Genomic DNA, 27,287 nt, shown 5'->3' with positions numbered 1-27,287 from the left:
TCTTACTGAGAGCAATAGTTTTCAACATCACCCGTATTGTCCCCTAACTTAAGAAAACAAGAAACAGCGGTCCAGACCTCGTAAGCCACGGAGGACTAGAACGGAGGACAGTGAGCAGGATGGAGATCTGGACGGTCCTGTCATCGACGAGTCTGTCCTTTCAACCAAGGAGCTGTTGGGCCTCCAGCAGGCTGAGGAACGGCTCAAGAGAGACTGCATCGACAGGCTGAAAAGGGTAACGTCTTTATGGATATACTTACTACACCATCTCTAAACATTACTCTACACCAAGTTAGTAACTGCAGTATGTGCCTCAGGGTTAGGCTTTACCATGTGTAAATCCATATGCCAAGGGATAATTAGCATGACTTAAACTCAAGAGTTACTGCCATTGTATTTAAATAAAAATGACTGTCAAGCTTGGAAGTAACAGAGAAACTGATTCTGGCTGATTTTCTCTGAATGTTTAGAGATCTATCTTTCTGTCAATCTTTTCAAACTGTAGCGACCACGAAACTGCCCGACAGCAAAGTATACCTGCAAACTGTGCGATGCTTTGATTGACTCCATTCCGTTTGCTCATAAGCACATCAAGGAGAAGAGGCACAAGAAGAACCTTAAGGTGAGTGGGTCTCTGGTGATTGAAACAAGTGAATGCTTTCCGTTAAAACACAGGCATATTTATGGTTTGGTTGAAAATGTTATATATGTACCTTATACCTCAAGTGTGTTAGGACTGCAGTTGTGTCTGCCTTCACTGGGAGATTTCTGCTGTTTGCATGAGTGCTTAGCGGTGTAGGTTTTTGTGGTTTTCCTTAAATCCATTGTAGAATGCTTGTACACTAGTCAGATGTGTTTGTACACTTGTGAATTTCCCCAAGTCCAGAGTTAGGATGTAAGAAGCCATTGGTGGGACCTTGGTGTTCTTCTGCAGATAAGAAGGCACCTAATATCTGTGGTTGCTGTCCATGTTTTCTCTGTATTCCTGCCTGCTCCTTAGTATCCATATTAAGTACATAGAGTGTGTGTGTGTATGTTTGATAGAATGAAGACCACAATGTCTAAGATAAAGAAGGCTACAAAGATTCCTGAAAATTCTGTAGGGTCCTGTCTCAGTGAGAAGAACAGCTACACCTGAGTGACTTTAATCTTACCATTGATCTTACAAGGAAAAGCAGGAGGAAGAATTGCTCACCACACTGCCCCCGCCAGCGCCCTCCCAGATACATGCAGTTGGCAGCGCCATTGACAGAGTGGTGCAGGAGTTTGGTTTACACAGTGAAAACTTGGATCAGAGACTAGAAATTAAGCGTGTCATGGAAAGTGTGTTCCGGCACAAGCTACCAGGTATGTTCTAGATTCCTTTATCTATTTAGCATCTAAAGAGCCTCATAGTTCAGATTGCTTTTACCTAATAAGCATTAACTTATGGCCTGGCCACAGGGTGCTGCCTGTAAGGCTTATGGAGACTGAGGGAGAGGCATCCCCGACTGGGATTCCTATTGGGAACCCCAACAGCAAGAACCGTTTTTAGTGGAACTTACTGCTTATAATAAGTTAGAGCTATGTGTGCATTCTGACATCAGAAAGAAATGCTTGTATTAGCTTATGGCTATACTGTAGGTTTTAAACACTCTGTCCTTTTCAGGATACATTATCTGAATTTTAAAAATTATGACAGTTTTCTACACAAAATATGAGCTTGATCACATAGGAGTACTTAGTATGCTCCACAGCTCATGGCAGGAGTGGCTGGAGGCCAGAGAAAAGCTTAGGAAATGGCTGTGCAGTCCTTGTCTGAGTGCCTGCTCTCAGTGTGTCCTGCTTCTGGGTGGGCACGCCTTTGACTTTTGAGTATGCCTTCAGTAGCAGTGTTTACTTCTTATAGCTTTGGAGAGATTTCACTCCTGTGACTCCCACCTGCTTACTTCTCTCCAGACTGTTCTCTTAGGCTTTATGGATCCTCCTGTAGCCGACTGGGCTTCAGAGACTCTGACGTGAACATTGATGTTCAGTTTCCAGCTGTCGTAAGTACAAAATGATCTGCTGGACTTCACACTCACGAAGAATTCTCTCATTGTTTAGCATTCAGACATTTTATATTTATGTGCTTGTGTGAGCTCATATGCCCTTGCCCCCTGCCCCCGTGTGTATGTGTGTGTGCACGGGCGTGCCAGATGTGTTTAGGTGCCCGTAAAGGCCAGCGAGGGTATCAGATCTCCTGGAGCTTGTGAGCCACCTATGTGGGTGCTGAGATCTGAACTCTGGGAGAGCAAGTGCTCTTGACTTTTTAGCCCATCTTTACTTAAGCTGTTTTTATTGAGTTCATGGGCACATGTGTACAGTTTCAGTCACCTGGCAGACTGCCTGATCATAGGCTATCCAAGCAGTTGGTGATCTGGCTCCTTATCAGAAACACACAGCTCTTAGTGTCCTTATCTATTCCGTCCCTCTGAAAACGGACCTGATAGCCACCTTCTTAGCAGAGTGGCAGAGGCCCTCAGGGAGGTCAGGGCAAGGCTTCTAGATTGGAGAATGCTCAGAATTTAATGGCTGGTCAGCAAACACACTTTACCATGTTAGCCCCTCAGGATCACATGGACTGTGAGGAAGCCAAGCCCTTCGCTGCCGGGTTGTGGCTGTGCTCCTTTCTGAGAACAGCAGCTCTGTCCAGCTGGGGCTGCTCAATAGAAGCCTGCTGTGGTTCCCACTGGCACAGGCTTTTCAAGGGAGTGTGCTTGAGGCTTGTGGTGGCTGGCTGGTGGTAGCGAGCGGAAGTCTGTTGAATGTGACTTGGAGGTGAATGCATTTTGATAGTTAAAGTATGACAGTGACAGTTCTTCCTGAGAATTTTCATTTTATGTTTTCTGTCGTCAGCTTCAGAATTTTAATTTTTTACTTTATAAATTTTCATGTTTATTTTGCTACAGATCTTCCCTACTTGTAATGTTGGTTTGCTAAGGATGTGAATCCTGGGAGGATTCTATGTGTCTATGAATTCAGAAAGTTTAAATTCTTTTCATAAAATCAGCCTTCCTATAACAGGAAAGGAAGGCAAATGTTCAAATAGTGTATTTGTAATATTTATACTATAATATATAGTATAATATTTATATGTTATATATTATATTGTATATTATATAATATGTAATATATTTATATATAAATAATATATCTATAATGTTGCAAATAATATTTATAAATATTCATGATCTGTAAATCTAATTAGCTCCCAAGTTCCCTTTTTATATCACAATAATAATAATAATAATAATAATTGATGGGCCAGAGAGACAGCTCAGGTGCTTGCCCCCAAATCTGATGACTTGAATTCAATCCCTGAGTGTCACAAACTGTCCTCTGGCCATATGTATGCCTCCCCACATACACATAATGAATAAATGTAATTAAAGTAATAACACTTTTCAAAAAAACAACCACACCTAACTTCAAATGATGGAACACATCTATAAGTCCAGTACTAGAGAGCTGGAGGCAGGAATAGCAGAATTTCAAGGCTATCGTCAGACAAAGCACACGTCAGTGAAACATAAAGTAGGGATCTGTCCACACAGGAGCAAGGGTGTGCGCACGCACACATACACCAGGTATAGAAGCCTACGTTTTGGTGAAATATGATTCCCAACAACATAGATAAGTCAGAACTTTAAAGCCAGAAGAAACTTAGATTAGCCCTTTACCCACTCTGCTTCTATGCTCAGTTTAGTTATTTGTTATAAGTTTAGATTCTGAGGCCAGGCATGGTAGTGCATGCCTCTGATCCTAGAGGTAGACTAGTTTGAGACCAGCCTAGTCTATATAATGAAGTTCCAGGTCAGCCAGGGCTACATAGTGAGATCCTGTCTTTGAAACAACAAACAGATTCTGAGGTTGGATTCCTTGATGTTCTTGTTCATAGCCTCTCCTTCCTTCCTGTGCTTAATTCTGTAGCTCCCTGGTTAGGTAGCCCACGGACTTTACTGTTTCTTAAAGAATTTAATTTTAGAGTGTGTGTATGTGTGTGTGTGTTCATGTGGGTATCTGCACATGGGTGCAGGTGTGCCTTCAGAGGCCAGAGTCTCCCCAGAAGCTGGTATGACAAGTGATTGTTAAATGTCCCATGTGGGTGCTGGGAACTAAGCTCGTGTCCTCTGGGAAACAGTATGTGTTCTTACATTTCCAGCTCCAATCTTAATATTATTTTAAGTTTCAAATTTTGATGTGATTTACCAGAGTAAATTTTTAGCAGTTATTTTGATCTGGTGTCATTCATGCAGCAAATTTTCACTAAGCCCCTGCTGTATATAGGCTCTATTCTAGGTGATAAAGGACAAGATAGGCCTGGCTCTCTGGTGGCACTTATAAGCTAGTAATTATATTGTAAGCTATTAACTATAGTGAGCTTCTCAGAGAAACACAGCTGAGTGACAAGCTCTGAGCATAGACTTAGCTTCCTCAAAGAGGGCACACACATTTCCACAGAACTCTGCTTAGGATGTGGAGACCTGGACCAGTTAGTTGTACAGATTCTTGAAGGCAATGTCGTAAGAATTTGACTTTGTCCTAACAAGAGTAAGAATTTTAAGGACCCTTGATTTGGGAGGGTGACTCCTACCTATAGTCAAAGCATTTGGGAGGCAGTGGTAGGAGGATTACTGTGAGTTTGATGCCAGCCTCAGCTATAGAGCCAGACCCTATATCCAAAAACCAAAAGGCTAGGGGGATGGTTCAGCAGTTATCTGTGCTTGTTCCTTTTCCAGAGCATGTTAGTTTGGCTCCGGGCTCTCACAGCACATGGCTTACAACCTCCTGTAACTCCTGTTCTGGGGTTTTGACACCCTCTTCTGATCTCTTCTGTGACTCACACACACAAATAAAAATAAATCTATAAATAAAACACTTCAATAACAAAAGAAACATTTAAGAATCCATTATATAATTTTAAAGGGTTTTGGTCCAATGTGGAACGGAGTTTTGAAAAGAGAGATGTTGATTTTAGAACCATGTAGCTTTTTGTTGCTACAGTGTTTCAGAGTGAGAGGAACATTGTTGCACTAGAACACCTTCCAACCACCATTAGGACAGCTAAGGGGTCACTACCTCAAGAGTAAGTTGTACACAGTTACTTTGTCTCAAGTCCTTTGACCGGGCATGCATCCTCACGTGTTCTTTGTTGGCCTTACACAGGCTAGTGACTACTGTCTTCACCTGTAGCAATGTGCATTTCTTATTTGGAAAGCAATTTGGGGAACTTCAGACTGTATTATAACCAGAAAAACAAAATTGCTTAGGGATTATTTCATGTATTCATTCATTTATTTCCTAGATGTCTCAGCCAGATGTCCTCTTACTTGTTCAAGAATGTTTAAAGAACAGTGGTAAGGCCAAATTCTTCCACATTTTGCTTCTGATTTTGTCTTCTGTCTATAAATTTTAATATATCTTACTACCAAACTGAAAGTAGAAAATTCACTTATAAAAATTACTTATGGGTAAAATCCAAAGCAAAAATAAAAGTAAGTGCCCTTGAATTATTTACTAGAGTCCAGCTAACACTCCCAGGAACACCAGTCGGACAGCTGTTAGTTTGGCAGCATGTAGGATTAATGAGCCCTGGACTGTGAGTGAAAAATGCAAAATATGTGATATTTATTCTTAGGAGTACATTCATAGTAATCTGCTCTATTGATGGTTTAAATCAATGTTACACATGTTAAATAGGTGGGCCCTGCCCTGATTAATGACCTCAAAGACGGTTGCTCCCGAGTGGGCCCATCAGCTGTCTTGTACAATACAGTATCCCTTGGGGCTTATTGCCTTTTCTCAGTAGCTAGGCCTCAAACCGCTCCTTTCCTTGAGTTAGGCAGTCTTAGTCTTTCTCTTTGGGTATGAGAAACACTTAAACATTCATCTTGTTTCAGCCAATACATATTTGACACTATGATTTAGTAGCTTTTACATCCATCTGTTTTTAGTCTCCTGTGCACATTCCTAATTATGTTGTCCACATAGCATTTAAATACTGCATCTGCACTGCAGTCATTTCTGATCAGACACTAACTAGCTCTGAAAAATGAGGACACTGTCTGTGATGATTGGGTTCTTGGACACAGTGTTCTCTCCTTCTAAGTCACCTGAGGGCTGTGTGTGGTAATGGCCTCTCAGACCCACAGCAGTGCTTAGGCTTTCCTAGGTCTGCTTTACAGAGAGGTTTTAACTAACTTGTTTGATCATGTTTTCCTCTTTCCTCAGACTCCTTTATTGATGTTGATGCTGATTTCCATGCCCGGGTCCCTGTGGTGGTGTGCAGAGATAAGCAAAGGTTTCTGTGTCTTTAAGCTACTATTTTATGTGATTTATTTGGGCTTTTTGAGATAAGGTCTAATTAACCATGATAACCCAGAATGGCCTTGCATTTGCCATGTAACCCAGGACGGGGGTCAGCTTGTGGCAGTGTGCCACTGCTGTGCTGAGGTCACAGGGATAAACACCAGCTTCTTAGATTGCCAAAATCACAAATACTTTGTTAAATCCCTGTAAGAGTCTTAACTTACAGAATTATAGGTTCCTTGTCTGATTACCACTTGTACCTCTCCCTGGCCATTTGCCTATACTTTCATTGTAAGAAGAAAGGGAAAATCAAGTGCTGGAAGTGTCTGCACACATTTCAGCTAGACTGGAAGTAGCCAGGGGGAACAGCAGCTTCCCGTAAGCGCTTCCTGTGCCGTTGTTGTTTGTAAGGTTGTGGCACCTGAGATAGTACTGGGGAGGCCCCACAGGTGCAGCTCTTTTCCCTTGGAAAGCTGTTACTACCACTGAGTAGGAGCTTCGTAGGCTCTGCTGACTCGTCATTAAGCAAATCCCTTTGACTTGGGAGAAAACATTATACCCTTGGTATGAGCAGAGCAGACCTTTGATAATTTTTATCCCTGTGTTCTTTCCAAAATATTTTTAATATTTGAAAACATACAGTCCTAGTTCTGACAAACAAGTCTATTCAAAAATAGTTGCCTTTAAAAAAAAAGTTCAGTTTCAGGGCTGGAGAAGAGCACTGGCTGCTCTTGCAGAGGTGCTCGGTTTGATTCCCAGCACCCACTTAGTGCCTCACAACCACCCGGGCCTCCAGTTCCAGGGATCAGGTAGCCTCTTCTGACCTTCTAGGGGTCTATGCATGCACATGGTACACAGCATACTAACATTCAGGCGAAACAGTCACACACAAAATAAGTAAATCTTGTTTAAAATCCGACATCTTAGGTGAAGCTACTCATGAACTTAAGGTCTTTCCGTCTAGGTTTTATTATTGAAATGAACTTTCTGATGTAGAAGACTGATCCCTAACTAACATGTTTTCTTTCTTTCCCTCCCATCCTCCCCTTCCCCACTAGCGGCCTTCTTTGTAAAGTAAGTGCAGGAAACGAAAACGCTTGGCTGACCACAAAGCACCTAACAGCTCTTGGAAAACTAGAGCCAAGGCTGGTTCCTCTGGTGATTGCATTCAGATACTGGGCAAAGGTAAGGTTGGGGCGGGGGTGGTGCTGCTGCTTCTGCTTCTCCTTTTCCTTCTCTCTCCCCTTCCCTCTCCCCCAGCCTCCCCCTCCCCACCCCCTTCCTCTTCCTCCTCCTCCTTGTTCTTGATTTGTGTTTGTTTGTATTTTTGTTGGGTTTGTTTTGCTTTGGCAGTGCTGGCTGGCCTGGAACTCACTACATAGATCAGGCTCCAGCTATCTTCTGTTTTTGCCTCCTGTTTGCTGAGATTACAGATGTGTGCCACCATGCCTTGAACCAGATGTGTATTTATAGGCATAAATAGAGTAGATGTCAGACTATTGGATTAGAAACTAATAAACACAGAAAGGAAGGTCAGAGTTTCTATTTAGTGTAACATTATTATTCAGAAGATAAAATGAACTATAATGTTTATTAAAAATCAAGTTTGGACTGGGCAATGCTGTTGCATGCCTTTAATCCCAGCACTTGGGAGGCAGAGGCAGGTGAATTTCTGAGTTCCGAGGCCAGCCTGGTCTACAAAGTGAGTTCCAGGACAGCCAGGGCTACACAGAGAAACCCTGTCTTGAAAACAAAAAGAAAAAAAGTCAAGTTTGGGTCGAATCTTATGGAATATGACCTAAGAAGTTGTTTTTGAGGGTCTTTGTGGGACATGGTAATATTTGAGATAAGTCTTCTTATACCATTTTCAGTGACAAAGGCAGAGACTTCAGAAAGACAAAAGGTATTGTCATTGTCTCACAGTTCCCTAGTGTTCTACATACGTTGTTGTTTTGCAGTGTTAGAGTCCCAAATGAAGATGATTTCACGGTGATGCAATTGACAGCTGGCCAGGTATTAGCACACATCCCCAGCACTGAGGAGGCTGAGACAAGAAGCTCTCAAGCTCCAGGACAGCCTGAGTTAGTGCATAGCAAGATCCTGTCTCAAACATAGCCACAGCACGGAAGCATCAGTTCAAAACAGGGCTTCCTAGCTAACGCTCATACTGATTCAGGCAAAGCTGTGCTAGAAGGTTCCAGTGCTAGGGTCTGGGATGAACAGGATTCCCTGGTTTTAACCTGATGAATCAGAAAAACCGTACAGAAGCCAGGGATATGGCTCAGTGGCAGAGAGTTTTCTAGGACATTGAGGTTATAGTTTTAGTACCTAGCAACCCCCTAACTAATATCATTAATGTGCTTTTGTTTTTTTGTTTTTGTTTTTTGTTTTTTGTAGCTTTGTAGTATTGATCGCCCCGAAGAAGGAGGCCTGCCACCATATGTGTTTGCTCTGATGGCTGTTTTCTTCCTTCAGCAAAGAAAAGAACCTCTCTTGCCAGTTTATCTAGGATCATGGGTATGACAATTTCTAGTTGTATCTGATAGTTACTTTATTAAATTCCTTATGCAAATATCTAAACACTTAACCAAACCTGAAGTATTTAGTTATTCTACCATACTTTCATTACTGAAATATTAGTGTTTGATTACAATGTTATCCTATACATGGATAATAATATTTTTAAAGATTTTACTTATTTTATGAATATGAATGCACTGTCACTCTCTTCAGAGTGACACCGGAAGAGTGCATCAGATTGCATTACAGATGGTTGTGAGCCACCATGTGACTGAGTTACACTGTCGCCCATGCTGTCTCAAACACCTGGGTTGAGCACACCATCTTGTCTGAGGCTTCAGAGTTTCTAGGACGACAGCATTTTTTATCTCTGGCCTCCTCTATAGCCTATAAAACCAAAAGAAACAGAATCTGATCATAGCCTGAATCGTGATGTGCAGAGCATCCCCGTCACTCCTTTAGTGACGTCTGGGTTACATTTATGACTATCATCTTTAGCAACATAACACTTGTCTAACCTGTGGGTACAGGCCTCTTAAGTCAACTATGCAGGAGGCTGAGGCAGGAGGACTACAGGGCAAAACTGATCTGGGCTAGAGTGAGTTCAAAGCCAGGTATTACCCTAGGGACCTAGTGAGATCCTGCCTTGAAAAATAGTTTGAAAAATGCAAAGGTGAGGCTGAGGATGCGGTTGAATGTTGAGCTCCTGCCTGACGAGCCCCCGAATTCACACACTGACAGTGAGAATGGTGGTGTAAAGATCTCCACGCCAGTGCGATGGAACAAACCCATAATTTTAACACTCTGGAGGCTGAGGCAAGATTGCCTGGGATGGATGGATAGAGCAAAATCACCTTCCATTAAAAAAAAAAACAAAAAAAAAAAAAAGAAAAAAAGTGCTCTAAGCAGGTACTTCATGAAGGAGGTGTTACATCCTGCTACTTGCTAACAAAATTAATTACCTGATAAAGCAAGCAAAACTGTCATTCTTTTGTTTTGTCAAAGCATAAAGGATCCAAAATCTTCACGTTGTAAAACAGTGTTTATAGTGTCTAGAATGCAATTTTTAAAAATTGTTCACTATATAAAAGTCAAGGTTCCTGGACCAAGAGCTGGTTCCTGGGTGAGAGTTGGCTTTGGTTGCTGCAGTGGCACACCTGAGAGATCAATATAAAGAAACGTGCTTTTTTGTGTGCTCATGGTTTCATTCTATATTGTCTTGGCTATTATTCATTGGCCTTGAATAACCCTATGTGTATGTCATTGCAGTAGGAACATTTATCATAAAAGACTTTTCACCTCAGAGTAGCCACAAGCCGAGAAAGAGAGGTAGGGTTGTGCTGTAGAGATACTCTGGTTGTTAAAGCTTAAGCATGAGGACCCAAGTCAAGTTTAAAAATCACTAAACTTTTTAAGTTCTAAAACTTTTTGCTGTTTGAAGACCATTGTTAAGGACTGAGGATTGGTCAGTGTGGTCGAGCCCTTTCCTGGATTCACAAAAGAAGAAAAATCACAAAGACCAAAAATAAAGCACTGGCTTCAAGAACACTGAAGGCATGCATCTAACCGAGACAGTGCCACGCCCTGTCTTCCATAGTGCTTTTGGGAGAATTGTTAGGGAACGCTGACCTGGAGCCATTCTGGGTGCTAGGTTAGAGCAAGAGAAGAGCGCAGCCTGTGATGCACTGGAATGGCAGGGATTAGGGAGGCCCTGGGAAGGACTGAGGAGAGCATGAGCTCTCACACTTCAGTAGGAATGCTGTTAGCCACGTCACCGACTCATGACCACTGCCCATAGATGTATGTTCAGGAGCCCATCCCACAGTGTAATATGTTTATTAACTTGTTGAGTTAGGTGCGATGAGTATGCTGTCAACTTGACAGAGTCCAGACTTGCCTGGGAGACAAGCCTGTAGGCTGATGTAGGCTGATGGGCTTCTCTTCAGGTCAAGGTGGGTCAAGAGAAAAGCTTTCTTTCCTTCCCTGTTTTGGTAGTTTGGTTTGGTTTTGTGTGTTTGTTTCCAGTTTTGTGAAGGGTCTCAGGCATGATAGGTAAGAAAGTACCCTGCTGCTAAGCTCAACCCCAAGATACTGAAAACTTACTTTGTAGAGTCATCGTGCCTTTTGCAGGTCACTCTGAAAACAGACTATAGGTATCAAATCTCAAAGATGTTTGGTGAGCTGTTTATATTTCTTCTTACTATAATGTTACTCATTATTGTGTCTGGCCATATGCACATGTATAGCACACATGTGGAAGTCAGAGAACAGCTCCTTGGTTGCACTTAGAGATTGGACTGAGGTCATCGGGCCTACATCAGACAGCAAGTGCTCTTGCCTGCCCACTGTCTGCCATCCCCTCTTACGTCAGTGAAGTATAGATAGCGCGTGTTGTTTCTATCCCTACCAACAGTTCTTTTCTCTTTGGTTTTTTGAGACTGGGTTTCTGTATAGCTCTGGCTATCCTGGAACTTGCTCTGTAGTCCAGGCTAGCCCTGAACTCACAGAAATCTGTCTGCCTCTGCCTCCCAAGTGCTGGGATTAAAGGCGTGCACTGCCACTGCTAAGTTCCTACCAGCATCTTAATGCTCTGGTTGTCACACAATTGTTTGTGCTTTATAGTAAGATATGTCTAATTGTTTTTTGTTTTGTTTTGTTTTTTTCTAGATTGAAGAATTCTCATTAAATAAATTAGGGAATTTCAGCCTTAAAGATGTTGAGAAAGACTCTGTGGTCTGGGAATACACTGACAACAGCACAGGGGACACCAGCTCAGCAAAAGAGGAGGCACCCAAAGAGACTGCAGCAAAGAAGGGACAGGTCTGTGCGTTCCTCTCTGGTCATACACTGACCTTCCCATCGGACTCCAGCTGTGGCGCTTACGCATTGCTCCGTCTCCCTGTGGCTCTCTTCCCTGTGCTTCTGTCTACATTTGTTGGAATTTTGGGTCTCACTTGGCTTCCCAGGCTCACTCTGGAGCTTATTATGTAGCCCACGGTGGTCTGAGCTCGTGCAGTCTTCCAGCCTCAGCCTCTGGAAGTCCTGGGATTGTGGCCATGAACTGGCTCTGTCTTAAGTGTTTTTGAGTATAGTGTTAGTTAATTGTACAAAGGCATGGGTTGTATTACACACAGCATTTCTCTGCATGATTGTAATGTGCTTTGACCTTGTTTAGTCCTCTGTTCCCCTTCTTTGGCCCACCTGTCCCCTACCCCTGTTCCTTGTCCCTGTTCCTACTAGACCCTTTTTAACTGCTGTGCCTTAGTCTGCCCTTCCATTCTGCATATGAGACAAAATATGGGTTGTTCATGTCTGTGAGACTAACTTATTTTAATGTGGTAATGTTTACTTGCGTACATTTTCATGCAAGCACCATAATTTCCTCTTTATGGGCAAATACAATTCCATTTTATATAGAGACCATACATTCTTCATCCATGTTCCTAGACTGACTCTTTAGCATGACTGGTGTGAGTAGAGTGGTAAGCTGGGTGCCGGTCTTCTCTGTGGTGAGCTGACTGTTACTGGGCTGGGGCTGGTTCATGCTTGCCCCAGTTTACCCATTAAGGAGTCCACACACTGATGCACTAGCTCATGACATTCCATTTTCTTTTCTATGCAGCCTCTTGAGTAAACAGGCAATGAAACAAGTTGAAAACTTGCAGTCACCATTTACTTACATGGCTTCTTCTGTAGGTAGAGGCCTCTTAAAGATACTGAGTAGAGTCCTTACATGGGCAATGACTGCCATAAATCCTTCTAGGACTGAGATTCATGGTTCTAAGCCCACTGCACATTAACAGGTCATGCCCCCTCTGGTTCCTGGCTTATTCATGCCTCAGATGAGACTGTGGTGAACTTCGGACTCCTGAAACTGGGGAAGATAAGGGAGATGCCCTGACCCTGATGACTCTACATAGCACCATTCTGTTTTCTGTGTGGGTTTTGGTTGTGGGCAGCAGCCCAGCCTCTTAGACAGTGTGTGTAAATTTGTGTCCCAGCTCTGACTTTGTAGCTCTGTGTCCTTGGGCAGGTCACTTATTCTTTCTAGGTCCCGGCTTCCTCTTGGTGCCCAGCATCATTGATTCCTAAGTGTCTAACTTAGTGCCAGGCATGTGATGAGCACTCTCAAAACTAGCCGCTATTTACTTTACTAGAAAAGAATGCTCTCCTCTTTGAAAAGAAAGGTCAGAGCCAGTGGTGTTTGAAGGTTCTGAAGTTCCTTGCTATGATGCATTGAAGACATTTCAATGAGAGACTTAAAAGTCCTTCATAAGACTACAAATGACTGTGGATAAAGAGGTAAAATTCAGCAAGATTCTTGGGTTCCCATGTCCTTGGTTACAGTGTGTGGGACCAAGAACATGTCTATTCCCCTCAGGGGTCTCAGCACTGCCTGCAGTCCACCACAGGACTCAGGATTGGCAGAATCCATAGGCCTGAGATTTACTAATTGAGTGTCACACCTCTTATTCTGGTGTGGTGTTAGAAGTGTAATTGTAGATAAATTTATAAACTTTGGATGGAAAAATGTTTTATTCATTGTGATTAGAGAATAATGTGAAGAAAAAGTCGTTGCTATGTGTCCATTTAATACTTTACTTCAAAGTGTTATTTGGAGTGGTTAAGCAACCTCTAGAACATACTTAATGTGAGAGTGGTGCTGTGTTAATTAAGCTCTGCTGCCTCTTCCTGCTGGAGCCCTGTCAGCTACAAATACAAACGTTCTCAGACTTTCAGTTCCCCCTGTAGCACTTGGGAGTTTAGAGCCGAGTGACCTCTAAAGCATCTTACAGGTGTCACGTTGTGTTTCAGTGATGTTTGCTTTTCTTCAAAAGATAGTACCTGAGAAAAAGGGCAGAGAGCAACCACGTCTGCCAGCTGCTTTCCCTTGGTTCTGATTTAATCCTCATCACTGTCCTGTGTTATAGGTGTATCATCCCTACTCTGCAGATAATGATAGCGACCATTTTTTGAACACTGTCTGCCAGGCACTGTGCTAAGCACTTTACAGACACTATCTCACTCAGTCCTCCCAACAGCCCTATGAGGTGGGTACTGTTATCCCCATTTTCCAGGTGAGGAATCCAAGTCTTAGACACCTTATAGACCGTGACCAAGCTCATCACAGCTAGTACCTGGCAGAGTGTGAGTCTGAAACTAAACTCGTCACACAGCCGTTATCCTGCCCATGCTGCTGATCATAGAGAGGAGAAACTAAGTTGCAGAGAGCAGGAAAGAGCTGTGAGCTGACTGAGTCATACTGGGACCTTTCCCCCGCTCCTGCTGTCTTAAGTCCTATGTACTTTCATTATGTCACATCTGTTATTGGAACTTGTCAAACGTCTGTGATTGACAAACTAGTGTCAATTTCTGATATCAGCTATTATTTGACTTTAGAATTAAGTGGCGCTTGGCAGGTTTAGTGTGTTGGGGCAGTGACAGTGAGTTTCCTTCTCCTCCCTGCCTTAGCAGTACTGGGCTGTGGATATCCACACCTGAGGAGGTGCCTTCAGCAGCAGCAATGCTTCAGCCTTCTCAGGGGCCTCTCCACCTGCTGAGACCTCACAGTTAGCTGTGCTGTCCGGCTACATGACACGGTCCTGTCCTCTCCTGTGGTGAAATTCCTGGGATAATGGCTGAATGTTAGCATGCTCGAATCCCAGGGTGCAGTGCAGTGCTGTTCACCCCTGACCAAATAGAACTTACAATTAGATTATCTAGATGGATTGTCAAGCTCACGGTTTTCCAGAGTCTTCATATTTTTCATATAGGTTTGACTGATCTTGCACTTGTCAGGCTGAGCTGCTGTATGGGTTAACCTCTGTATTCCTTGTCATCCATAGGTGCCATTGACATTTAATATAAAGCATCAGCCTTCAGTGCCAGTCGGGCAACTCTGGGTGGAATTGCTGCGGTTCTATGCTTTAGAGTTTAATCTGGCTGATTTAGTGATCAGTATTCGTGTCAAAGAATTAATATCACGGGAATCAAAGGACTGGCCCAAAAAGCGTATCGCAATTGAAGGTAATAATGTTGGATAACTTTGACGTGGTGCCAGTCTAACAGCCCACTTCTGTCACATTCTCTTCCAGTTCCTAGCAGAGGTAGGCCTGGTCTGAAGGTAAAATAGACACTGGTGCCTCTTGCATGCGGTGCACTGGGGTGAGGGACAGCGGGCTTACTTACCCCAAGGTAAAGGGTCTTAGTTACCAAGTGACTGGCTACAGGCACCCGAGTCCCTGCTTTGTAAGTTGCTCTCCCAGCTTCCCTGTGACCTGTGGGTTCTTACTCCCTCTTCCTACCATCCCCACTCTTGTGTTTGAGATTCTATCGTCTCAGGAATCCCTTTTGAGCTTTAGTTTTGCAAAGATGAATGAAATACTTTTTCATGTGAAAAATGCTGTTCTTAGGGTTGGTTGACTGCAGTAGAGGAAACAGAGCTATTTTCAAAGCAGAAAGCAGTCATTTCTGCATAGAAAACACTTTGTAGTGAAAGCTGTCACTTTGCAGAGTCAGCTGTCAGGTACTGGTGGCCCTGTTAGTGTCATTGAATGGACGAGCTCCTCTCAGCTTTGCAAAGTCAGGAGGTTGGAACCTTCTAGAAATCTTAGCTCTCCTCCTTTAACTTAAGAACAACAGCAAAACTCCTACATGGAAATCTCAGTTTTGCTTGGTTTTTTTTTTTTTCAAGTTTTATGTTGCATAAGATTTTTTTTTCTTTTTGCATAAATTCTGTGTGCAGTCATGGGGAAATCTCACATTTTTAAACCCTCCCCTGCAGTTTCTCTGGCTCAGCTCTTCTGGCCAATTGCCTAACCTGCTGGAGTTCTAGGGGAGGAGAAAAGATTGAGAGAAGTGGTGTCTCCTCCTGGTGCCTCCCTCTCGCCCCTGAAACTCAGGCCAGCCACTTCAGTGATGGGGCCTCCCAGGGCGGAAGAGTGGAGGTAAGCTTGCCACACTGCAGGGCTGGCGGAGCGAGGTCCAGAGCGCTCACTTGCTCAGCCGCAAGCCTGTCTGTCAGAAGCTCCTGAGTTCCCCACAGCTCAGGAGCCACACTGACAACATCTTTCCTACCTCCAGTCACTGAGCAGCTAGGGAAGGGGCATCAGTTCCCTGAGACTCCGAAGCGTTGCTTTCAGCTCCTAACTGCTGCCCCACTCCTACCTGGGTTGTTTTTGTAAAGTGTTTAAAGCATGTAAGATGCATGATCCACTCTACTGTTGGTGTTACCTGCTTTATCTTGGAAAATCTAGTTTTAAGCATGATGAAACAGAAATGTATGAAGTGGTGGCTTTCTTTTTTCTCTCTCTCTTTTTGTTGCAGACCCCTATTCTGTTAAAAGAAATGTGGCAAGGACCCTGAATAACCAGCCTGTGTTTGAGTATATACTCCATTGTTTGAGGACAACATATAAATATTTCGCTCTTCCACACAAAGTTACAAAACCCAACCTCACAAAGCCTCCTAGCCCAGTCACCTGTGTTTCAGACCCTTACAGAGAAGCAAAAAATGGTGGCCCAGAACCCCAAGCAACAAATATTGATAAACTGGGAAATGCAGCTGTGGCTCAAGATCCTGGTGTTCAAACCTCAGGTGACTGCAGAGCACAGCTAGTTACTCTTAAGAATACCACTGAGGAGGTGGGAAGCCCAGCAAAGGAGAAGACAGGAGGTGTGCACATCCCAGCCCACCAGGAGAGCTCTGGCTGTGTCCAGGCAGAGGTCAGTTGTGAGGGTTTGGAGGATGCCACAGCAGAGCTTCCGGAAACAGGAAGTGACAACGAGGAAGTCAGAAGGAAGACCAAGCATCCTTTGAGCACTGATGACCAAGGTTTAAGCAGCAGCAAGCACCCAGAACTGCAGAACTGTGGCAGCCTGTGTGGTCTGCAGGCAGACAACACTCTGGAGTTAGTAGCTGAAGAGTGTAATAGCTGTGCCTCTTTGGACAACAAGGCTGAGGTCAATGAAGAGAGGATAGAAGGCGCTGAGGAACTAGAAGAAGCAGCAGCTCTGAGTTGCTTTTCCCCTTCAGTACAGAGTCGCACATCTGCAGCCATGCACTTTGATGATGAGGAGGAGGAGGAGGAAGAAGAGGAGGAAGAGGAGCCCAGGCTCAGCATTAACCTTACAGAAGATGAGGAGGGGGTTGCTAATGAGCATCAGGTGGACAGCAGGTATGCTGGGTCAGGTGAGGAGGATGCCCTCTCTGAAGAAGATGACTTGGCAGAGCCTGCTAAGGGTGAAGATACAGGAGAATGTGGAGAAAACGTGGGTGGGACTCTGCTCATAGACCTAAATAGAATAACACTTAAAGAAGAAAGCTTTCCTGAGGAAGATTTACCTGGGGACCAGTCTGAGTTCTTCTACGAATTTAGAAAACTGACCTTCACCAAAGGCAAGGTAATTGTTACTAATAGACTCTAATAACTCCAGTGGATAGTGTTTCTAGTTTTCTCTCTGTCACCTGTGAGCAATTGGCAGTGTGCTATTGCATGGATATGAAGTCTGAGGCCAACTTGAGGAAGTCAGTTTTCTCTTTTTCTTTCTTTTCTTTCTGTGGGTCCCAGGAATTGAACTGAGGTCTCCAGGCTTGGCACCAAGTGCCATTTACCAACTGAGCTACTTGTCAGCCCTGATTTCAGTTTCTATGAACTGGACCAGTAGCTTCCCGTTTGGTGTGGTTTAACCCATTTCTGTTCGTGCGCTGTGATTCCTGTCCCTCCTGATGGGGATGTTCATAGACGACAGACAGTTCGCTTCCCATTGCCGTCCCCAGAGTAGCATGTCCCATCTCAGGCCCTCAGAGTAGCTTTGTTTTAGCCTATATGTGTAGATGTGTAGATGTGCAAAGATTCACAGTCACTCATGTTTTGGTTCACCATCTCCCTGCAGTCCCCCACAGTAGTGTGCAGCTTGTGTAAGCGAGAAGGTCACCTAAAGAAGGACTGTCCTGAGGACTTCAAGAGGGTCCAGCTGGAGCCGTTGCCACCCCTGACACCCAAGTTCTCAAACATCTTAGATCAAGTCTGCGTCCAGTGTTACAGTAAGTGTTCTGTGTTCACCTGATGCGCCACAGTGGGTGACACTCAGGAGTCATCAGAGGTGCTGCCAGCCTCACAGTTAGTACTCTGAGGATTGCAGACAGTGTGTTGTGAGCATAGGCACCTACCACCCCTCCCCCAGCTCCTCCTACAGCCACTCCCTCTCCTCACCCTAACCGACTGAATCCAGGCCTTGCTGCAGGTAGACTCATGGATGTGGGGGCCATCCACTGTCAGCTCCCCACCCCATCCCCCATGCTAGAATAGTGACAGGCTTGGTCTTGCAGGCAGCTTCAGCTGCTGTGTGAGTGCATGAGAGCAGCAGTCCTCTTGTGCCTAATACCCCTTGGCCCCAGGCTCTCAGGCCATAGGGATGCTCCCTTTTCTGTGATGGTGTCTCTACCTGGAGGGAAAGAATACTTTGAACAGCCCGCATGCAAGCTCTTTAGGGAACATCCATTTGAGGAAGCACTGGTGCTCAGAGAAGTTTCATTTCTATTTCTGAAGAGGCCTGCTGCTGCTTAGCCTGGATGTGCTCAGGGCCCCTCCCTGACTGGTACTTAAGCTCCCTGCCCCCCAGGAGGCTCCCTCCCTGAAGCTGCCATCAAAATTGCCTCCTGGATCCTGGGATTACAGGCAGGCACCATCATGTCCAACCTAATCCCTCCTACCCTCTCTTCCTACTAGGGTCTCCCTCTGTTACTGAATTTTTGGGTCCAAACAACCTGCCTCTGCCTCAGCCTCCCAAATATTCAGGACATATACTACTGTGTTTAGCTACTATTGACATTTTTCGTTTTATTAAGCTTTTTCAGATGTTAAGGAAGAAAACTGGGCTTCCCATTAAAAACAGAATAACCCACAGACACCTCTGCTCCCTTTCTAGAGGATCCTGACAGCCAGGGCTAGAGCCCTTGCCCCAGTTGGTTTCCATTTCAAGAGCAGTTCTTGGGGTTAGACTCATTTGAGGCAGGGTGTTCTGTGTGTCCCTGGCTGGCTTGGACCTCACAGTGATGCCCTCCTCTGCCTCCCAGTGCTGGGATTACACCTGTGTTCCACAGGATTGGGACAGGTGCTATTTGTTTTTATTGCTAGCACTGTCTGTTGAGAAGGATAAAAATCTGGTTTTTGAAGCTTGTAAGTTTTCTTTTTCTAAAAACTATATTTTGTTTTTAGCTTTTTTGAGAAATGTCAACTTTTAAAGCCACTCCCCTACTCATTATACCTATCTGTTTTTAAACAGAGGATTTTTCTCCAACTATTGTAGAAGATCAGGCTCGTGAACATATCCGGCAAAATCTAGAAAGTTTCATAAAACAGGATTTTCCAGGTAAATAATTTTTTTTTTCCTCTTTAGGAAAAGAAAGGTAACATACGTATTCCAGGCATATTAACTTCACAGCTTACCTAATTACCAATAGGAAGATGGCAGTGTGGGATCACCCAGGCCATAAGAGGTGAATTCACTGGGGACTGCAGTTAAGTCATGCACACTTACAGGAGCAGGAGAAGTGGCTTGCAGACACTCTGACCTCTGAGTGTGTGCACTTGTGTATTGAGCCACACACAAAGGTAAAAACCAATCTTCTAAAGTACGTAGGAAGCATTGCTCTTAGAGTATGAAATGTCATAGGATGGCCTACATCTTTCCTCGAAACATCCTTGCATTTTGGCATAAAGTGATGTCCACTATTCTTTCATGTCATATACAGCTGTGTATTTAAGTAAACTAAGGGAATCATTAAGAATCAATGTGTAGTGAAAAAGATGCTGAGGCAGGCAAGATGGCTCAACAGATAAATGACCTTCCTGCCAAGCCTGGTCCCTGACTTCACCGCTCAGATAATGGAAGGAAAACCCAACTCCTGCATGTTTATGTTGTCCTCTGACCTCCTTATGCACACATGCTGACACAATAAATAAATAAGTGAATAATTGTTATAAAATATTTGAAGACCTTAATTACAAGAGGATAGTTAGCAATTGGTATTTTGGATTCATGAAAGGGCCATTTTTTAAATAAAAACTAATTACATGTACTCAGGTAATGAGCTATTACTTGTCATCTGTCCCTAACAGGAACTAAATTGAGCTTGTTTGGCTCCTCCAAAAATGGATTTGGGTTCAAACAGAGTGACCTTGACGTCTGTATGACGATTAACGGACATGAGACTGCTGAGGTACGGTTGCCACGTGAACACACATGTGCTGTGAGCATGTGGTTAGCGCCGTCCTCACTGGCAGAACTGCGAGGCATCTGGAATGTACGGGGCATTCCACATGCAGTGCACCAGGAAGCACAGCCTCTGGCTTCTGCGCTGACATTCTTGGAGGGGGTGTGAAGAGTAGAACAAAGCTCTGGCTGGGCATGGGTGGTGCACACCTGTGGTCCCAGCTCCTGGGAGCCTCATGAAGGAGGTTTGCTAGAAGTTCAAGGTCAGCCTGGGCTGCCTAGCAAGAGCCTGTCTCACCAAAAAAACAACACACACACATACACACAGAGACTGGATAGCTTTAAAGGGGCTTTTCCAGTGTAGTACAGATTGGACTAGATTCCGTGAAGCTAGACCACCTTCACCAGTGCCCATTGGCTTGGCTACTAGACCAGTACACCTACCTATCCCCCGTTACCTGTGATGTCGGTTTGCTTGTCCGTGGTGAGTATTAGCTTTATAGCTCAGGACCTGCATTTGAGACAAACTTGGTCTTACTAGCACCAAAACATGTGTCCTTTGGTAGATAACAGAAGGAATAATTTCTGTTCCCTTCTGCTTTGAGAAATTCTGTAATTGGGTGGCTTTGATCGTGTGTATCAGGAGGCAGCAGAGAGGAGACTTTGTTAAGATGCAGCTCAGAGCCTGCTTGTGGGGGTGGGGGTGATTTGTTCCTCTCTCCCTGAAGACAGACTTGTCTGCAACTCTGTTCCTCCTGCCTCAGCCTGAGGCCTGAGCCTGTGGCGTGTGCCCTCAGGACACTCTTTGCTGCCTGTTTTTACAGTTTTATTAGCACAGTGCCACACCCAGACTTGGATGTGTTCTCTGAGGCTGCTTTCTTTCTGATAACAAAGTCTGGAAAGTGCTGGAGACAGGATCCAGTATCTTGTGCATGCCAGGTGGGGGCCATCCTTCCAGCCACACCTGTCACTGAGGGACACTTCAGAAGCAGTGCTGGTGGAGACACTGTTGACTCAGTGGCTGACTACACTGCCACTGCTCAGGGACTCTCATGGCTTTGTTCTGAATCTGTATTCTGATGGTGTTCCTGACTTCAGGAGAATAGTCAAACCAGGGTCTACCTGGGATTTGCTGAATGGTGTGGGGTGAGATTAAGTCTACCATAAGGAGTAACCCACTATATCCCCTCAAAGTTGATCCTCATTAATGTGGTTTATAAACTACCTTTGACAGTATTTCTAAAGTAAAATTCTGAATAGGTTGTAGGGTCTGTGTAACCATCAGGATTTACTCCAGTGGGGATGACAGCCATACTTTAACATGCCAAGGCACAATGCTATGTGCTTGTATCCCAAAACAAAGGGGACATAGGCAAGAGGGCTTTGAATCTGAGGTCAGACTGGGCGCAGACGCTTTGGTCTGAAAAACAGCAAAAATACCATTCCAAATTGCTGCATGACTTCAATTTTAGCTAGTCCTAGCAGGAAGTAGACTGAGTTAGACCACTCTCCACAGCAGGCCATGAGATCTTAGTTAAACTGTGTATAGATATAGTTGCGTGCAGCATAGATGAGACAGCACAGACGCTTCTCTTGCATGCCATACCTACGGTACTCTTCCAAGGGAGGTAACTACCTAGGGGAGTGGGGGAGAGTCAATGTCTTCATGGTTTAAAGACCTTTCTGGAAGCTCCTATTTGGTCTTTTGTTGTACATCCAAAGCAATTAAGGTATGTTTGGAGGCTTGCATATCCTTAGGGTGTTTTGTATGTGTGGTAACTGACACTCACCTGAAAGGAAAATAAACCCATCTGAAGTTGGGCAGATGGTGGCACAGTAGGTAAAAGTGCTTTTAGTGCCGCCCTGATGACTGGAGTTCCATGCCTGAATCCCACAGTGGAAGAAGAAATAATTCCTCAAGGTAGTTTTCTGACCACCTTGCATGCTGTCTTTCACACATATAATGTCCTGACACATGTCCCCACACCCATTCATACACACACACTAAAGAAAAAGATTGGAAATTAATCTCACTGTCTCTGAAGGCAATAGAAGTACGCAAAGTGTACTGTTACTGTTTTGTTTTATGCCTGACCCAGAACCTCACAAGCTCGCCAAGCACGCTAGTACTGAGCTACAGAGCCAGAGTCCTTAGTCTTACGAGGTCACCCATGCTGGCTTTGAACTTCCTTTGCAGCCCAGGACAGCCCTTTAAGAGGTGACTGTCTTGCTCAGCCTCCAGAATAGCTAAGATGACAGGTGTGTGCCAACAGTCCCAGCTTGCTTCCTGATTTCTTTTCCGTTGTTGTGCCTTTCCTGCAGGGGCTGGACTGTGTAAGAACTATTGAGGAGCTGGCTCGAGTCCTCAGAAAGCACTCAGGTACTTCCATACCTGTCCTAAAGTACTTCTTTCTTTTTCTTTACTGTTTTATATATGTAGAATTTATTCCTGCCAATGAGGAAGTGCGCTGGGTTATTTACAAATATGTGCAATATTGGTGTCATTAAAATGTTCTATAGTCTGATATAGAAAAAGATTGCTAGTAATGCTTATGTGTTGGTGCTAGCTGTTGGGTCTCAGTAGAAAGCATATTCAAGGCAGGTGAGGTATTTAAGTCATCTTGATCTCTTTTAATCACAAATCTAGAAGACTGTTGTAGGTGATTTCTGAAGTGTTTAGAGCTATAAAAAGGGGTAGATCCTGCAAATGATGTACAGACCTAAAATGTTCTTACAAAATAGTGTAGGTGAATGTTTGTTTGCTTGCTTGCTTGTCTCTCTGTAGCTGGGGATAGAATCTGAGGCCTTGCCCATCAGATGCAAGTGCTCTACCACTGAACTACAGCCCCAGCCCTGTCTTAAACATGTAGAGTGGGCTAGCCTCAAACTTACTCTGTAACTGAGGCTGGTCTTGATCTGCTTACCTCTACTCCAGTTCTGGGATTATAGATGTGCAGCCTCATGCCTGGCTCTGTTTGCCAGGTGAGTTGGCTACATGATTAATTGGTTTTAGATGGCTTTGTTTGTTTGTTTTTGAAATGTGGTCTCAAGTGAACTGGCCTTGAACTCATAACTCTTGCCTCGGCCTCCTGAGTATGTAGGATTGCAGGTGTAAGCCACAACTCTTGACAAAATACTTTCTTTAAACATGAATTTCTTAATCTTTTATATTGAGATCAAAGTATTACAATACAGCCTCTGTTCTTATGAACAACACTTGTGGGTGTGCACATACACAGTGGTACAGTTTACTTTGTATTTTGACAAGGTATTGTCCTCAAATGAGAATCCATCTCTAAAGATAAGTTTTGTGTGGCTTCTCGGGTTATACAAAGAAACTGAAGTTGCAAGGTTAGATAGTGCTTAGGTTTTAGTTCTGAGCTGGGCTTTGATGTTTATTGTAACTCACTCTTGCTTGCTCTGGGTCTCTTTCTGGGTCATTTGAGACATATTGTTCCTTTCCTAAGCATTCTCCATGTATACTTCGTAAGGACAAACCATGTTCACTGGTTGTAGAACAGAAATGACTCTGTATAGTCATTTATATAAGGAATTATAAGATAGGAATGGAATGTAAATTACACAAAGAATTAAATAGCAGCTAGAAGGCTCCACTTAAAACCTAATGCCATTAGAAGCAGTCAGTCTAGCTATGGCATTAAATGCCTGCCTCATAATAATTAGGAATATAATTAGGCCAACAGAAAAGTTAAAAGGCCTGTGTCTCCTTTTATTGGAGTGGATAGACAGAAGGCTTTGGGATTATAAATTGGAGCCAGGGGGACATGCAAGGGCTAGGTCTTCAAGGAAGGCTTGTGAGTGTCAAATGAGATCTACCATAGTAGATTCCTTAAAGGGAAGAGGAGTGGAGTGTGTATGGAGGTTCTGGATTCCAAAGATCCCACTTCTTCTGTGCCATGTGAACTTGGGCTTGTTGGTTTATTTTACATTTCCCTTCCGCTGCCTCTGCCCGTTCTTCTCTAAATCTCATCTAGACTTGAGCACTGTCATCTGTGGAGTCAGCAGAATAGGCAGATGACCGCTAGTCACCATGCACACAGTGAGGTTGGAGCTGCCTGGCTCCACAGCTTACTGCTTGCATGTGCCTGAGTGACACCTGAGGTCTGTTCCCCCTCATGCAAGGTGAAGTTGAGAGTCTGGTTGTGAAGGGTCCTCTGAAAGTCCCCATTACACTCGGGCCTGCAGGGATTGAGAGCACTGTCTTTCCATTCACATACCTGTTCCTCCATCTCTATGTTCTCAGGCCACCATGACAGTCCATCAGGTGTGGTCACCCTGCCTCCATCCCTGTTTCTGGCCTACTGTTGGTCCTTGATTCTCCAGTACTTATGCCCTCACTGGCTTCTTTCTCCTCAAGGATAATTCCTCTGTTTCTCTCCTGTTCTCCTCAAGTCCATTCTCTAGCCTACATAGTGTCATGGAAGGGCCCTCAAGCCTTTTTGTTCAACTATCCTTGTCTTGTAAATGGCCTCCACCTCCACTGTCTCCACATGTTCCTTTTCAAAGTGTAGCTCAGACAGTCTCCTTACCTGCAAAGTTAATTCCTTCCTTTTCCATCCATTGCTTCTAGCTCTGTGGTGACTACTGTGTCAGGCATTGAGATGATGCTCCATGGGCTGTCAGTCAGTCAGACAGACAGGGAAGGGAACTCATGCATGCAAGCTCCAGTAGTTCCTGTGTGGACCCGGACCCCCTGCATATACACTTGCATGTTCTCATTAACCAGTTGGTTTGTGGAGGACAGTGGACTTCTTGGTTCTAATTCAAATATCCATGTGTATAACAGATACCTACTTTGCCAGGGGTCTTCCTAGTTACTTAGTTACAATTGTTTGGCTAGTTGTAATGAATACAGCTAGGCAGCTGAAGTTAGGTCTTGTTTCCCTCCCAAGTTGTGTTTAATCATGCATCTTTCTTCCCTCTTAGGGTTGAGGAATATCCTTCCTATCACAACAGCCAAGGTGCCCATCGTGAAGTTCTTCCATCTAAGAAGTGGTCTGGAAGTGGACATCAGCTTGTATAACACACTGGTAAGATTTCCTTGGACTTGGCCAACCTGTCTTTCATTCATTTTTTAAAGAGTTCCAATGAGTAGCCTAGCCTACTCTGCCATGTCATGAATCTCCTGTTTTGGTTCTATGGATCCCCGCCCCCCTTTTCTTTTTTTCTTGTTTACTTCCTTCAATCCTTCCTTTCTCCCATCCAGTCCTTTTTTTTTTTTTTTTTTTTTTTTTTTTTTTGGTGGGGGAGGGAGTGGGGGTGAGCTCATGGGGACCTTGAGCTGCTGCTGCTCTGGCTCCACCCTGCAAGCAAGTGCTAAGATTACAAGCACATTCTATTAGGCATTTTCTTAAGGCTGTAAAGAGGAATGAGTGTCTCTTTAAATAAGTAAATGAGCCACATGTGGTGGTACAGGCCATTGATCTCAGCTCTTGGGAGGCAGTGCAGAGGCAGGTGGATGTCTGTGAGTTGGAGGCTGTCCTGGTCTATAAAATGAGTCCAGAACAGCCAGGGCTATTACACAGAGAAACACTGTCTCGAAAAATAGAACAAAAAAGTAACTAAGGGAAATGAGACATTCCATTTTGTCTGTCTTATCCCTGTCCTTTTGGTTGCTCAGTTTTATCCCCAAATGGCTAAGCAGCTCTCTGCTCTTGTTTTATTTACTCTTTGGGAATTGTCTGAGTGGTTGGTGTGTGCCTTGTAGTGTTCTGAGGCTGGGGCTATGGAGAATTCAGTAGCTGTTCCCATCCACGTGGGCTAAGAGTGTAGTGCAGTGGTAGGTTATTTGCCTAGCATTCCATCCCAGTGCATGCCAAGCCAGTATGTCAGTAGGGTGTGAGAATGTGTATGTATGCATGTGAGAGAAAGTGTGTGTATGCATGTGGGAGTGTGTATGTGTGTGTATGTGAGTAAGAGAGTGTGAGAGAGAATGTGTGAGAATGTGTGTGAGAGTGTGTATGAGTGAGAGAGTGTATGAGTATGTGAGAATTTGTATATGTGAGAGAGTGTGTGTATGCGTGTGAGAATGTGTGTGAGAGTGTGTATGTGTGTATGTGAGAGTGTGAATGTGAGAGTATGTATGTACATATGAGTAAGAATATGTAAGTGTGTATGTATGAGAATGTGAGTATGTGTATGCATGTGAGTGTCTGTGAGAGTGTATGTGCATGCTTGTGAGAGTGTATGTGTATGTGAGTGAGAGAGTGTGAGAGTGAGAGTGTGCGTGCATGTGAGAATATGTGTGTATGTACATATGAGTAAGAGAAAGTGTTTGTGTGCTTGTTTGAGCTCATGCACTTGTGAAGATTCACTTCAGATAAAGTCAGAGCTTGTCTGCTTGGCTTGAACCTGCCTGTGATTTGGTGTGCACGCTGGGGTCCTTCTTTTGGCCTCACACCTGGCTGCTCTGAGGCCCGATGGGACCTGGGAGCATTTCACACAAATGATGCCGCTGTGAAGGGGAGAGAGAGTCTTATATCTACTTAAAGAAAACTTACTTTATTTTACTGTTTTATCTTATTCCATTAGGTTTCACTGTCTTGGTTTTTGAGACAGGACCTCTCATGCTGACAATGATCTTAAACTTCTCATCCTTCTGCCTCCATCTCCAAAGTGCTAGGATGACAGACCTAGTAGCATGCTTGTTTATTTTAATGGCTTTTTGTTGTTGTTGTTGTTGTTGTTGTTGTTGTTGTTGTTACTATTCAGACTAAAGATTTATTCATGAAATCAGAAGTTACATGTATGTGTCATTATCTCTTAGATTAATACAGCTTATCTCAGAAACTGTCCTACAGTTTGAGCCTTTCCAGGTCGCAGTGTTTGCGTCAGTGAGAGCCTCATGGCCTGTTCTCCCTTTCAACAGGCGCTTCATAACACAAGGCTCTTGTCTGCATACTCAGCCATTGACCCCAGAGTGAAGTATCTGTGCTACACCATGAAAGTGTTCACAAAGGTAGGTACATTGATGCATGTGGTTTATCTGGAAATTGCTGTATGGACCAGGCTGGCTTCAAACTCACAGAGACCATCCTGCCTCCTAAGTGTATGCGCCACAATGCCTGACCTTAGTGTGTTAACTTTTCATGATGCTCCTGCTATGACCGACAATCCACTTCTTTGTTGAATTCAGTTTAATTCAGGTTGGGGTGGTTGCTTTTGTTGACATATTTTTATTTTTTAAGATATGGTTTTCAT

At 44.0% G+C, this 27,287-nt stretch overlaps 1 protein-coding gene across 10 annotated transcripts in view; it reads left to right on the top strand.

Moving 5' to 3' along the window:
* The window catches only part of Tut7 (terminal uridylyl transferase 7), a 51,294-nt gene that overhangs the window by 6,277 nt on the left and 17,730 nt on the right, over positions 1-27,287 (top strand). For all 10 annotated transcript variants that reach the window (XR_003950443.1, XR_003950442.1, XR_003950441.1 and 7 more), the window contains exons 3-19: positions 54-235; positions 506-622; positions 1,170-1,347; positions 1,939-2,027; positions 5,327-5,378; positions 6,253-6,322; positions 7,389-7,515; positions 8,728-8,847; positions 11,518-11,670; positions 14,697-14,877; positions 16,177-17,252; positions 17,745-17,895; positions 19,137-19,223; positions 19,973-20,073; positions 22,389-22,446; positions 25,014-25,117; positions 26,956-27,045. Coding sequence is in view for 7 of the 10 variants with exons in the window: in NM_001373963.1 (NP_001360892.1) it covers positions 54-235; positions 506-622; positions 1,170-1,347; positions 1,939-2,027; positions 5,327-5,378; positions 6,253-6,322; positions 7,389-7,515; positions 8,728-8,847; positions 11,518-11,670; positions 14,697-14,877; positions 16,177-17,252; positions 17,745-17,895; positions 19,137-19,223; positions 19,973-20,073; positions 22,389-22,446; positions 25,014-25,117; positions 26,956-27,045 (2,936 nt within the window). In the remaining 3 variants the exon portion in view is untranslated. The remainder of the gene's footprint in view (positions 1-53; positions 236-505; positions 623-1,169; positions 1,348-1,938; positions 2,028-5,326; positions 5,379-6,252; positions 6,323-7,388; positions 7,516-8,727; positions 8,848-11,517; positions 11,671-14,696; positions 14,878-16,176; positions 17,253-17,744; positions 17,896-19,136; positions 19,224-19,972; positions 20,074-22,388; positions 22,447-25,013; positions 25,118-26,955; positions 27,046-27,287) is intronic.

The sequence above is a fragment of the Mus musculus genome, chromosome 13, assembly GCF_000001635.26.
Source record: "Mus musculus strain C57BL/6J chromosome 13, GRCm38.p6 C57BL/6J".
Lineage (NCBI taxonomy): Eukaryota > Metazoa > Chordata > Mammalia > Rodentia > Muridae > Mus > Mus musculus.
The sequence above is the reverse complement of the archived record's forward strand: the minus strand, read 5'-3'. Positions and strand labels throughout refer to the sequence as shown.